Here is a 13,361-nt window from a genome sequence, read left to right on the forward strand (position 1 = left end):
CTGCATGCCTTACTCTGCCTATCTCCCCGCACTATGCCATCTGCAGCCTCACTCTGCCCATCTCCCCGCACTATGCCATCTGCAGCCTCACTCTGCCCATCTCCCCGCACTGTCATCTGCAGCCTCACTCTGCCCATCTCCCCGCACTGTCATCTGCAGCCTCACTCTGCCCATCTCCCTACAGCCTCATGTACCTGATCTCTGTCGCTGTGACATGCAGTCAGTCTAACCAATGGCCGTCCAGTGTAACAAAGCCCCGCCTCCTCGTCCGTGACGGTACACTGATTCAGTTTCCCAGCAGTGAGTCAGTGTTCCGCCTATCACGAACGAGGACGAGGAGAAGGCGGGGTTTGTTACACTGGACAGCCCGACTAGATGGCATGACACAGCGCCGGGAGATGAGGCTGCAGATGGGCACAGTGACTCGAGTTCAGGCCGAAGGGGCTTTTTCAGCACAAAAAAAGTGCTGAGAAACTTGGCCTTATACTAAAGTATATACGGTATTTGTAAACAATCTTCAACTATTTATCATTTTCCTTCCACTTAACAATTATGTGCCACTTTGTGTTGGTCTATCACATAAAATCCCAATCCAATACATTTACGTTTTTGGTTGTAGCATGACAAAATGTCAAGGAGAATGAATACTTTTTTAAGGTGCTGTAGACGTGACAGTTTGTAAAATATAGTATCATCCCAGGAATCCTCAATAGGACCAAGTTCTCTTTCCCAATTTTGCTTACAGCAGAGTGGAAATTTAGGCAAAAAATTAACCAAGAGCAATGCATAAACTTAATTTCCTTTTGAATCATCAGCTTTAACAATTATATCAAATACAGGTGTGTCAGAGATGGACAGAGACAGAATAGTCCTCTGTGCCATTAAAAACTTGATACAGCTTATAGTTGTTACATGAACAAGAACATGCAGACTACATGCAGTTAATGCTGTAGTTCACATTTTAATCAACGACCCTAGTGCTGCTATGTGGATATGCTAACCACAGGTTTTTTCGCCACTGACTACACAGAAGGCTGACACCTGCTTGGAGACTTACTGATATATAGGTGACAAACAAAATTTAATCCCAATTTCTGACATAGTCTACCAAAGGGAGGGTAAGAAAATCACTGTGCAATTGCTTAAAGCCCGACACTTTTTTGTACCTAAGTGATACAATTCAGAAATGGCATCAAACTGTTGCCTTTTAAGGGGATATCTTTCAACTGACTGTGTCTGCAAAATACAGTGCCTTGCAAAAGTATTCGGCCCCCTTGAACTTTTCAACCTTTTGCCACATTTCAGGCTTTAAACATAAAGATATAAAATTTTAATTTTTTGTGAAGAATCACCAACAAGTGGGACACAATTGTGAAGTGGAACGAAATCTATTGGATATTTTAAACTTTTTTAGCAAATAAAAAACTGGTGCTTGCAAAATTATTCGGCCCCTTTACTTTCAGTGCAGCAAACTCACTCTAGAAGTTCAGCGAGGATCTCTGAATGATCCAATTTTGTCCTAAATGACTGATGGTGATAAATAGAATCCACCTGTGTGTAATCAAGTCTCTGTATAAATGCACCTGCTCTGTGATGGTCTCAGGGTTCTGTTGAAAGCGCAGAGAGCATCATGAAGACCAAGGAACACACCAGGCAGGTCCGTAATACTGTTGTGGAGAAGTTTAAAGCCGGATTTGGATACAAAAAGATTTCCCAAGCTTTAAACATCCCAAGGAGCACTGTGCAAGCGATCATTTTGAAATAGGAGTATCAGACCACTTCTAATCTACCAAGACCTGGCCGTCCCTCTAAACTTTCAGCTCAGACAAGGAGAAGACTGATCAGAGATGCAACCATGAGGCCCATGATCACTCTGGATGAACTGCAGAGAACTACAGCTGAGGTGGGAGAGTCTGTCCATAGGACAACAGTCAGTCGTACACTGCACAAATCTGGCCTTTATGGAAGAGTGGCAAGAAGAAAGCCATTTCTCAAAGATATCCATAAAAAGTCTCGTCTATAGTTTGCCACAAGCCACCTGCGAGACACACCAAACATGTGGAAGAAGGTGCTCTGGTCAGATGAAACCAAAATCGAACTTTTTGCCCACAATGCAAAACGATATGTTTGGCGTAAAAGCAACACAGCTCATCACCCTCAACACACCATCCCCACTGTCAAACATGGTGGCAGCAGCATCATGGTTTGGGCCTGCTTTTCTTCAGCAGGGACAGGGAAGATGGTTAAAATTGAGGGAAAGATGGATGCAGCCAAATACAGGACCATTCTGGATGAAAACCTGTTGGAGTCTGCAAAAGACCTGAAACTGTGACGGAGATTTATCTTCCAACAAGATAAGGATCCCAAATATACAGCAAAATCTACAAAGGAATGGTTCACAAATAAACGTATCCAGGTGTTAGAATGTCCAAGTCAAAGTCCAGACCTGAATCCAATTGAGAATCTGTGGAAAGAGCTGAAAACTGCTGTTCACAAATGCTCTCCATTCAACCTCACTGAGCTCGAGCTTCCTTGCAAGGAAGAATGGGCAAGAATTTCAGTCTCTCGATGTGCAAAACTGATAGAGACATACCCCAAGCGACTTGCAGCTGTAATCGCAGCAAAAGGTGGCTCTACAAAGTATTAACGCAAGGGGGCCCAATAATTTTGCACGCCCCACGTTTCATTTTTTTATTAGTTAAAAAAGATTCAAAAATCCAATAGATTTCGTTCCACTTCACAATTGTGTCCCACTTGTTGGTGATTCTTCACAAAAAATAAAAATTGTATATCTTTGTTTGAAGCCTGAAATGTGGCAAAAAGTTGAAAAGTTCAAGGGGGCCAAATATTTTCACAAGGCACTGTATATTTTACTATCCCTGTAATTCAAGAGGTGAATGAGTAAGAGCCATAGTGGATTGTCTAGTGTCAGGGGATGGGTGGGGATCCTGTGGTCCCTTTCCATTTGAAATAGTGGAGAGAGATGCTCCTAGCCATATACTTTTAGTAAGTATTTTTCCCCAAAGCCTTAGGGCTTAGTACCCTCAGAGCACTACACCAGGCCCGCCAGTAAAGAAACAATGCTTGCACTCATGCAGATGATGCCATAAAGAAGAAATGTTTTTGATGTCTCTGAAAGCCTACTCCTAGCTAGTAAGGCTGTGAAGGACGACATTGTTTTTATATTGGACAGAATGTCCATCAGTCTTGGTTCAGGGACTTTTCCCTGGTCATTTTGGTCTTTGGGAGGTTTGTACTCTGGGAGATGTACTTCACTGATTCTGCGCCTTTTCCTCTGTCATGTCCAGGGGAACTGCAGCTTGAGCACTGATTGATGGCTGGGCATCCAAGGCAGCCCCAGAATGCAGTGGATTGAAGGAATGTGGCTCCAGCAATTCTCTCTTCCTTCCTTTTGGTGTGGTCGGAGATATGCAGTTGACATCTTAGCTGCTGCACTCAGCTGGGCCGGCTTCCTCTTTCTGCTTTAAATTAATTGAATTCTTTGAATATGCATTACGTTAAGTGTCACTGTGGGCGGCACAGTGGTGTAGTGGATAGCACTCTCTCCTAGCAGTAAAAGGGTCGCTGGTTCATATCCCAACCATGACACTACCTGCTTGGGTTAATGTATAAGATACCTCTGCGCCAACCAACCAAACAAGAAAGAAGGAAAAACTGCTGCGTACACTGAAAGGGGGTTTACCTACCCCAAAAAGCTTACTAATTATAGATGATAGTGTCGCGCAGTAGAAGGAGAAAAAGAGTGAGAATGTAAGAGAAAAAAGAAAGAGAAAGTGAACAGAGAAATTAGATATTAGAACTATAGATGAGAAGTAGTGAAAAGAACTATATAAATGGATAAGGACTTGCTTACTTAGTGTCAAAAAGTCACCTTTTATCATATATGTTCCACAGTGAACATAATGTGCTATATAAATATGTATATATTAAAATGGCAACCATGAAATAGTATCTGGACAATAAAAATATATACACGAATACTCCAATAGCAGCGATAATAAATGTGCAAAAAATGCAGTGCAACGTGCCGAGTGAATGTGCAAAATAAAAACCACTCTAAATATATCAAATAAGACAAAATGGTAGCAGCAAAATAAAACATAGACTAATATTTTATATAGTGCATTCTATTGTGAAAATACTGCTAGCAGCAAATAAACCAGTGCATACTTTTGTGCAAACACTGCAAGCAGCAAACAAATTAAATAAAGTGCTAGTGTTATATATTATTCAGTCCTTGAAATTAAAATAAGCGTGCAAATTCTGCCAATAAAAGCTTCAGCTTTGTTTCAAACTCAGGTGTTGGTGCTGTCATAAGTCATGCAAACACAAGGGTGCAGTGATTGTTTCTTCCCTCCGTCCAGTAAGTGGGTGGATGTGCCCTTACCTCACGGCTGTGAGGTTACAGCCTTATTAGAATATAGGTGTGTATGTCCTATCGTCCCCAGCTCTGGTACCTTAAGATGGGTATACCTCACAAGACATAAGAATAGTGCTCCATAGTGTAGTAATTCAAATGAAAATGATTTTATTAGATGCTAACAGCAGGGTACTCACATTGTGGAGCACTCATATACAGCGGTGTACAGATAAAAACGAACGGTGCGCTCCAGCGTCACTTCCGGTGTCTCTCTCTTTCTGACGCGTATTCGTCACCATCACGTGACGGTGCACATTTATTATCGCTGCTATTGGAGTATTCGTGTATATATTTTTATTGTCCAGATACTATTTCATGGTTGCCATTTTAATATATACATATTTATATAGCACATTATGTTCACTGTGGAACATATATGATAAAAGGTGACTTTTTGACACTAAGTAAGCAAGTCCTTATCCATTTATATAGTTCTTTTCACTACTTCTCATCTATAGTTCTAATATCTAATCTCTCTTCACTTTCTCTTTCTTTTTTTCTCTTACTTTCTCACTCTTTTTCTCCTTATACTGCCCGACACTATCTTCTATAATTACTACCTGCTTGGAGTTTGCATGTTCTCCCTGGGCCTGCAAGGGTTTCCTCCCATACTCCAAAGACATGCTGGTAGGTTAATTGGCTTCTGTCTGAGTGTGCGATGTATGTGTGGAGTGCTGCGTAAATTGACGGCACTAATGAGTACCTTAAATAATAATAGATGAGCATCTTAATGACACACAATGTATATTGATAGGAACTATTGTAGACACAAACCCACGCTCACTTAGGTTGAACTGGATGGATTGGTGTCTTTATTCAACCTTACTATGTAACTATATTGTTGTTTTTTATTATTTTTTCTTTGATAGCATTCCAGATGGTATGGTATTGAGTTATAGAATTGCTATTTTTTTCGATCATTTGTACCCTGATGAATTCATGAATTTTTATTTTTTTTTCTGACACAAAAGGCATGAAACCTGAGATGGAAGAAATTGGAACTTTAGATCAAGTTGATTGTACCAGAGATGGAGAATTGATGTATCCAGAAATATGTGCACTAGTGTTGAATTTGCTTTCTGAAGATCATACAAACCTAAATTTGCTTACCAGTGTTTTTCAAAGCCTTCTGAAAATTGTAAAAACCAAGAGGAAAAACACAATGCTTCTAGTAGAGCAAGTAAGTCATTTAACTTGTCTGAACCTGCTAGAAACGCATGATTTTGGAGAGTCACTGAGAGAGCCAAAGAAAGTAAGGATAATTGTGGCTAATGTAATAAATCTAAGAACTATTAACCACCTCCTGCCTGGCCTATAGCAGAATGACGGCCGGGCGGTGGTTCCGTTATCCTGACTGGGCATCATATGACTTCCTTCAGGATAACAGCCGCCATGCGCCAGTGGCCATCGGTGGTGCAGTGTGTCAGTCTGACACACCGCTACACCGATCTCGGTAAGGAGCCTCTGATGGAGGCTCTTTACCACTTAATCAGCCGTGTCCAATCACGGCTGATCACGATGTCAACAGGAAAAGCCTTTGATCGGCTTTTCCTCACTGACGTCTGACAGATGTGAGTAGAGGAGAGCCGATCGGCAGCTCTCCTGACAGGGGGTCGCAGCCCCCCCCCTCAAATTCCCACACTAGACCACCAGGGATGTCCCCAACATGTGTATGGCCATCCACATGTTATAATGTGCCCAATATAGATCCTTCCACATCCACATGTAGTGCCCAATATAGATCTTTGTGCCCAATCAGTGCCCACAAATTGGCACTGACTGACACCTATAAGCAATACATTTGATTAATGCCAATCAATGCCACCCATCAGTGTCAGTGCCAACAATCAGTGCCCACTTATCAGTGCCACCCATAAATACCCATCAGTGCCGCCTACGAGTGCCCATCAGTGCCACCTCATCATTGCTTATCAGTGCCCGTCATTGAAGAAGAAAACATACTTATTTACAAAAAATTTTTACAGAAACAAAGAACAACCTTTTTTCTCTTCCATTCATTGACGGACACAGCTCCTTTAATTCTTGACCTTAGGGTTCTCATGCTACTTCAAGAGAGGACTAGGCAGAACATGTACAGTAACACAGTAAGATTGCACAGCACCGCCCAGGGGGCGGTCACTCTGGCTATAACTCCTCACCCTGCTTCTTGCAGCTCAGTTTTTTTCTGCCTAGTGTAGGAGAAGGACCTGGCTCTCTGAGGGGACCATTGGTCCTGGGATATTTTACATTTTTTCTACAATTTTTGATCCTGTGATCTACTATCAACAGCTGGGCTGGTTGACAGGCTGGATAATATAGATCCTTGTAGTCTCCCCAGCCTGGCCATTGAGCTTGAGCAGTCCCTAGCTATGCGCTGGGTCGGCCACGACATGGCATTTCTGCTCCAGGGGCGGCCAGTGAGCTATATGCTCCGGGGCACACATATGACCGGACTACTGCTGTCCGTGTCCACAGTGTGCCGTGGCCAGCAGCCACCCCATATTGCTCGGGTGATGGGTCTGTGGTGGAATGTGTCCTGCAATTCCATCAGGAAGGGTAAGTACGGCTCTCTTTGCCTCGGCAGGATAGAGCAGCTGAGCATTCCCTGGGAGGTCGACTAGGGGTCTCTCACTCTCCCGTTCCTCTCTCCCTATCCCTTATTCCCTCCTCTCCCTATCCCTTATTCCCTTCTCTCCCTGCTGGGGCCGCTGTGTGACTGGGAATGAGGTGCGGTGTATGCTTATGCGTGTATGTATATATGTGTGTGTGTGTATGTATATGTGTATATATATATATATATATATATGTATATGTATATATATATATATGTATATGTATATATATATATATATATATATATATATGTATATGTATGTATATATATATATATATATATATGTATATATATATATATATATATATATATGTATATGTATATGTATGTATATATATATATATATATATATATATATATATATATATATATATATATATATATATATATATATGTATATGTATATATATATATATATGTATATGTATATATATATATATATATATGTATATGTGTGTGTGTATATATATATATATATATATATAATTTATTGTAAAGGTAAGATGCACTGAACGATCCTTGAAGTGCAAGCAATCTAGTCCTTCCCATGGACAGATATGTAGAAACAGTAGCAGTCCGCATCGTTGTCTGTTTGTTTATTTATATATATATTATATTCTCTATCCCAGGCGTAGAAAACTGGCAGGCAGACTACCTAAGTCGTCAGATGCTGGACCCAGGGGAATGGTCTTTGCACCTGGAGGTATTCAGGCTCTTTTGTCTAAGGTGGGGCATATCAGATGTGGACCTCTTGGCTCAATCGGAAGGTGCAGAGTTTTCTGTCCAGGACGAGAGACCCCTGGGCAGACGTGTTGATGGCTCCATGGGGGCATTATCAACTGATTTATGCCTCCCCCCCCCCGCAAGCTTCTACCACGTCTGCTGCACAAAGTGGGGGCCAAGGGGATTCCGGTAATTCTGATTGCCTTAGATTGGCCTCTGCGTCCTTGGTAAGCCGACCTAGTACGACTGGTGGTGGATGTTCCTTGGCAGCTACTGCAGGGAGAAGCCCTTCTAGCGCAAGGTCTGATACTTCATCCTGCTTTACCGTCGCTAGTTTTAATGGCATGACTGTTGAAAACCAAGTGCTAAAGGACCAAGGTCTGTCAGACTCAGTAATTTCCACTATGCTGAGGGCACGGAAGCCTTCTTCTCAGAAGATTTACCATCATTCATGAAAGGCTTACATCTCCGTGTGAGGAGATGGGGTGGCATCTGTGCACATTTTCCAGGATCCTGTTGTTTTTGCAGTGTATCAGAAACTTGCCTTAAGCACTATCCAGCGACCGATATCAGCCTTGGCTGTCTTTTTCCAACGCCCCTTGGCGACTCACTCATTGGTGAGTACCTTTGTACAAGTGGTTCGACACGTAGTCCCTCCGGTTCGACAACCGTTACCTCTGTGGGATCTGAATCTGGTGCTATTGGCGCTTCAGAAACCGCCGTTTGAGAACATTAGGGAGATTCCCTTGTAAACACTCTCTCAGAAAGTAGTTTTTCTAGTGGCTATTACATCTGCCAGGAGGGTTTCTGAGTTGGCGGCCTTGTAATGCAAGTCTCCCTACCTGGTCTTCCACAAGGATAAGGCCGTGCTACGTCCGCAGCCCTCTTTCCTTCCAAAGGTGGTTTCGGTATTCCATCTAAATGAGTACATTGTGTTACCTTCCTTATGTCCTAAGCCAAAGCACCCAAAAGAGGTTGCCTTACATTTCCTGGACGTGGTCCTAGCTTTACAGGTGTACCATAAGTAAGACTCTGTTTTGGTGGCTGGTCCAAAAAAAGGTCTGGCGGTCTCGTCGTCCACCATTGCTCGTGGATCAGACAGATCGTGGTTCAGGCCTATGCTTTAGAGGGGCGGGTCCCTCCTTTTCCTGTCACAGCTTATTCCATCAGAGCAATTGGGACCTCCTGGGCTTTCCGACATCAAGCATCTGTCTCCCAGGTGTGTAAGGCGGCGACTTGGTCGCCTGTTCACACTTTCACTAAATTCTACGTTGACGTAAGCGCATCTTCAGATGCTTGCTTTGGCCGCAAGGTTTAGCAGGCGGCTGTGTAAGGTTGCAATTACACTTTAAGTTACTAGTTTGTTGTAAACGCATCTTTTGATGCACAAGTTGGCCACTGGTTTTGAGGGCGGCCGTTTAAGATGGCGGCGACTCTGTTGAGTTCCTTTTGCTGTGGGTGAAGTTGTGTTTTGCTGTTTACACCCCTTATTTTTTAACACTGCTTGGGCATGTCCCTAAGGTCAAGAATTAAAGGAGCTGTGTCTTTAAATGAATGAAAGAGAAAATTGGATTTTTGTACTCACCGTAAAATCCTTTTCTCTGAAGTTCGACGGACACAGCACCCACCCCTCCTATTTATGCTTTTTGACGAACTGAGCTGAAGGAAGCAGGGTGAGGGTTTATAGCCAGAGGGACCACCCCTTGGGCAGTGCTGTGCAGTCTTGCTGTTTTTACATGTGTTAAATGTTCTGCCTAGTCCTATCTTGAAGGTGGCGTGATAACCCTAAAGTCAAGAGTTAAAGGAGCTGTGTCAGTCAATGAACTTCAGAGAAAAGGATTTTACGGTGAGTACAAAAATAAATTTTTTTTTTTCTTTCTACATTTTCGATTTATTAAAAAAAAATTTATTTGTTGCGCAAAAAATAAAAATCACAGAGGTGATAAAATACCACCAAAAGAAAGCTCTATTTGTTGGAAAAAAAATGATAAACAAAATAGTTTGGGTACAGTGTAGCATAACCACGCAATTGTCATTCATATTGCAACAGCGATGAAAGCTGAAAATTGGCTTGGGCAGAAAGGTGTCTAACTGCCTGGTATTGAAGTGGTTAAAGTGTTACTAAACCCACAACAGTAAAATCAGTCTGTATATGCAGTAAAGCATGTTTATGCTCACTGTACACCCTAAGGGGTTAAACCTCTGCATTGTGCAAAGTATCTGATCTTGTTTTCTCCAATTCTCCCCTTTTACTGTCCCAAATCCATTTGCTGATAGAACAAATCCTCGGAGGCTCTCTGCACATACTCAGTTTTTTTAAAAATTTTTTTGGAGGGTGGATGTGATCAGCACAGGGCAAATCAGCATGTCAGGAAAAAGGACCAGGGGTCATGCATTCTAAATGAACAGTCAGAGGAGAATGAAAACTCCTCCCTCAAGCTCTAAACCAGGCACTAATAGAAGTCACAAGACTGATGAGAAAAGATATTTAGCATTTAGTTTATATTTACTAAAATACTTGCATTTCCATGTTCTGTGTATTGTGGGTGACCAGATATAGTGAATGCATGGTCCTGGGTTTAGTAACACTTTAAGGTCAAGCTCCACAACTGAAATTATAAAAGCCTAGCTTTATGCATATAATCCAAAAACCATCCAGAGCTAAAAAAACACAAAATCCAAAAATCTTGCAGGCTATGCAAAGCAATAAATCACAAATCCTTGTTAACAATATCGAAGCTGTTAGATGTTAAAATGTAAAAGTGCTGTACTAATCACTAAATAGCCTTTGTTATTTGATGTGTTTTGCAAAATAAGTGAGAAAAAGCACCTACAAAGGAAAGTCTTAAAAATGTGTAATTAAACAAATTGTACAAATCGTGAACAATTATATTAACAAAAAAAAGTCAAGTTTCTTTATGAATTTAGGCCAAAATGTATCTTGCTCATGGCTTTGGTAAAAAAAAAAAAAGAAAAAAAAAAAAGAATTCAAGTGTATATTGATTGGTTTGTGTTAAAGTACAAAAATTGCATAACACCTCCACCATTCATGAGTGGTGCAGAGGTTTATTATGCTATTTTTGTAGATGGTGAATGAATTGGTAAATAAAGCAGTGTTAAAGCCTGATCCTTTTGAGTAACCACCCTTTCGGGTTCTTTCTAGACCATTTTTTTTGTACATTAATATCCGTAGTCTTGGCACTTATGTGTCACAAATAACGTCGTCATTTTTGGTCAAACATTCTGTCACAAGATGCCTTTGTGCTGTCATTACATCTTTTTATCGCTAGCTTAAAGCGAAAGCTTGGTTTCTCAGTTTGTGACCAAAAGTCACATTAAACTGCTCTTAAATCTCCTTCCATCTATTTTCTTAAATCACCTTTTGTGATTCTAACAATCTTAAATGTACACTTTTAAGGCCTCATTCACAGGGGGGTACTTAAAGCGGAACTAAAGTCATTCTTTTAATCTATTAAATCTTCTGCCCTTGTTTTAACTTTGGATAGTAAAACATTTTTTTTTCTGCCAGTAAATACCTTATACAGCCCACCTATTTTTGCCTGTTAAAGAGCCTAGGCTTATGACCTCATGCACAGCTCTTACTCTTGAGAGATTTTGCCAGAAAGGGAGGGGGGTGAATCATGAGAGCTGCAGAGCTGGAGATGTGCCTCTCAGTAAATTCAGGAAGTGAACAGACTGCAGCTTCAGCTGCCCACAGTTAAAATGGATGCAGCCAGTGGAGGTAGATTTCTGCAGCATGTTTGGTAAGTATATAGAATCATAGTATATATAAAATAATATGCAAAGTGCTTAGAATGAAGCTTCATAATGGCAGATGTTTTTATCATAAATTATGTGAGCAGACTGCAGTTCCTTTTTAACCACTTGCCTACTGGGCACTTAAACGCCCCTCGTGACCAGACCAATTTTTAGCTTTCGGTGCTCTCATACTTTGAATGACAATTACTCAGTCATGTAACACTGTACCCAAATACATTTTTTGTTCTTTTTTCCCGCAAATAGAGCTTGCTTTTGGTGGTATTTGATCACCTCTGGGTTTTTTATTTTTTGCGCTATAAATGAAAAAAGACAGAAAACTTTGAAAAAAACGCATTTTTCTTTTTTTCTGTAAAACAGTTTTGCAAATTATTTTTTTTTTTATGAATTTTGCCCACAATTTATACTGCTAGATATCTTTGGTAACAATAACCCAAATTAGTGGATATTATTTGGTCTTTGTGAAAGTTGGAGAGTCCACAAGCTGTGGTGCGAATCATAAAAAATGTATCACATCTGATGTACTGGTGGCCTATCATTTCTTGTGACCCGAACAAGCCAGGAAAGTACAAATACCCCCCAAATGACCCCTTTTTTTGAAAGTAGACATTCCAAGGTATTTAGTAAGAGGCATGGTGAGGTTTTTGTTGTCATTTTTTTTCCCCACAATTCTTTGCAAAATGAAGATTTTTTTTTTTTTTCACAGAATTGTCATTGTAATGGGTTATTTCTCTCACATGGCATGTGTATACCACAACTAATGCCCCAAAATAAATTCTGCTACTCCTCCTTAGTATTCTGATACCACATGTGTGGGACTTTTCCACAGCCTGGCCACATAAGGAGGCCCAACATGCAGGGAGCGCCATCACGTGTTCTAGCAGCATAAATTACACATCTAACTTGTTGACTACCTATTACACTTTTGAAGGCCCTGGAGCACCAGGACAATGACACTGACGTGGCACTGATGACAGATGGCACTGATATGTGGCACTGATACGTGGCACTGATGACACGTGGCACTGATGACACGTGGCACTGATGAGATACCACTAATACGTGGCACTGATGACACGTGAAACTGATGGCAGATGGCACTAATATGTGACACTGATGACACGTGGCACTAATATGTGACACTGATGACACGTGGCACTAATATGTGACACTGATGACACGTGGCACTAATATGTGACACTGATGACACGTGGCACTAATATGTGGCACTGATGACACGTGGCACTGATGTCAGATGACACTAATACGTGGCACTGGTGACAGATGGCACTGATACGTGGCATTGTGATACTGATAACAGATGGCACGTGACACTGACAGGTGACACTGACAGGTGGCACTGGAACGCTGGGGACAGGTGGCACTGGAACGCTGGGGACAGGTGGCACTGGAACGCTGGGGACAGGTGGCACTGGAACGCTGGGGACAGGTGGCACTGGCACGCTGGGGACATAACTTACGGCTGCTGCAGCCGTTCATCTCTCCCTCCTCACACGCTGTCTGTGTGAGGAGGGAGAGTGGCGCTGTCAGATGATCTCATATGTTTACATATGAGATCATCTCTCATTGGACAAGCCGATCACGCTGTAAACGGCCGCTGTGATTGCCCGTTTCCAGCTATCTGTGACTGGCTGTGTCTGGGGGACACGGCCAGCACAGAACTTCCCCCGATGCTTCCCCCGGGAGCGTGCATTGCGGAAGTAAACAGGAGGACATCTAGTGACAGCCTCCTGGCAATTAGCGTCCGCTCTGCAGCCGTCTTTCGGCTATAAAGCAGACGCCTAG

At 41.9% G+C, this 13,361-nt stretch overlaps 1 protein-coding gene across 2 annotated transcripts in view; it reads left to right on the forward strand.

The window, feature by feature from the left end:
- Positions 1 to 13,361, forward strand: part of LYST (lysosomal trafficking regulator) — a 568,355-nt gene that overhangs the window by 150,213 nt on the left and 404,781 nt on the right. For both annotated transcript variants that reach the window (XM_077486620.1, XM_077486621.1), the window contains exon 8: positions 5,413 to 5,621. In XM_077486620.1, the coding sequence (XP_077342746.1) occupies positions 5,413 to 5,621 (209 nt within the window). The remainder of the gene's footprint in view (positions 1 to 5,412; positions 5,622 to 13,361) is intronic.

The sequence above is a fragment of the Lithobates pipiens genome, unplaced genomic scaffold, assembly GCF_037356315.1.
Source record: "Lithobates pipiens isolate NorthernLeopardFrog02 unplaced genomic scaffold, aLitPip1_a1.2 Scaffold_18, whole genome shotgun sequence".
Classification (NCBI taxonomy): domain Eukaryota; kingdom Metazoa; phylum Chordata; class Amphibia; order Anura; family Ranidae; genus Lithobates; species Lithobates pipiens.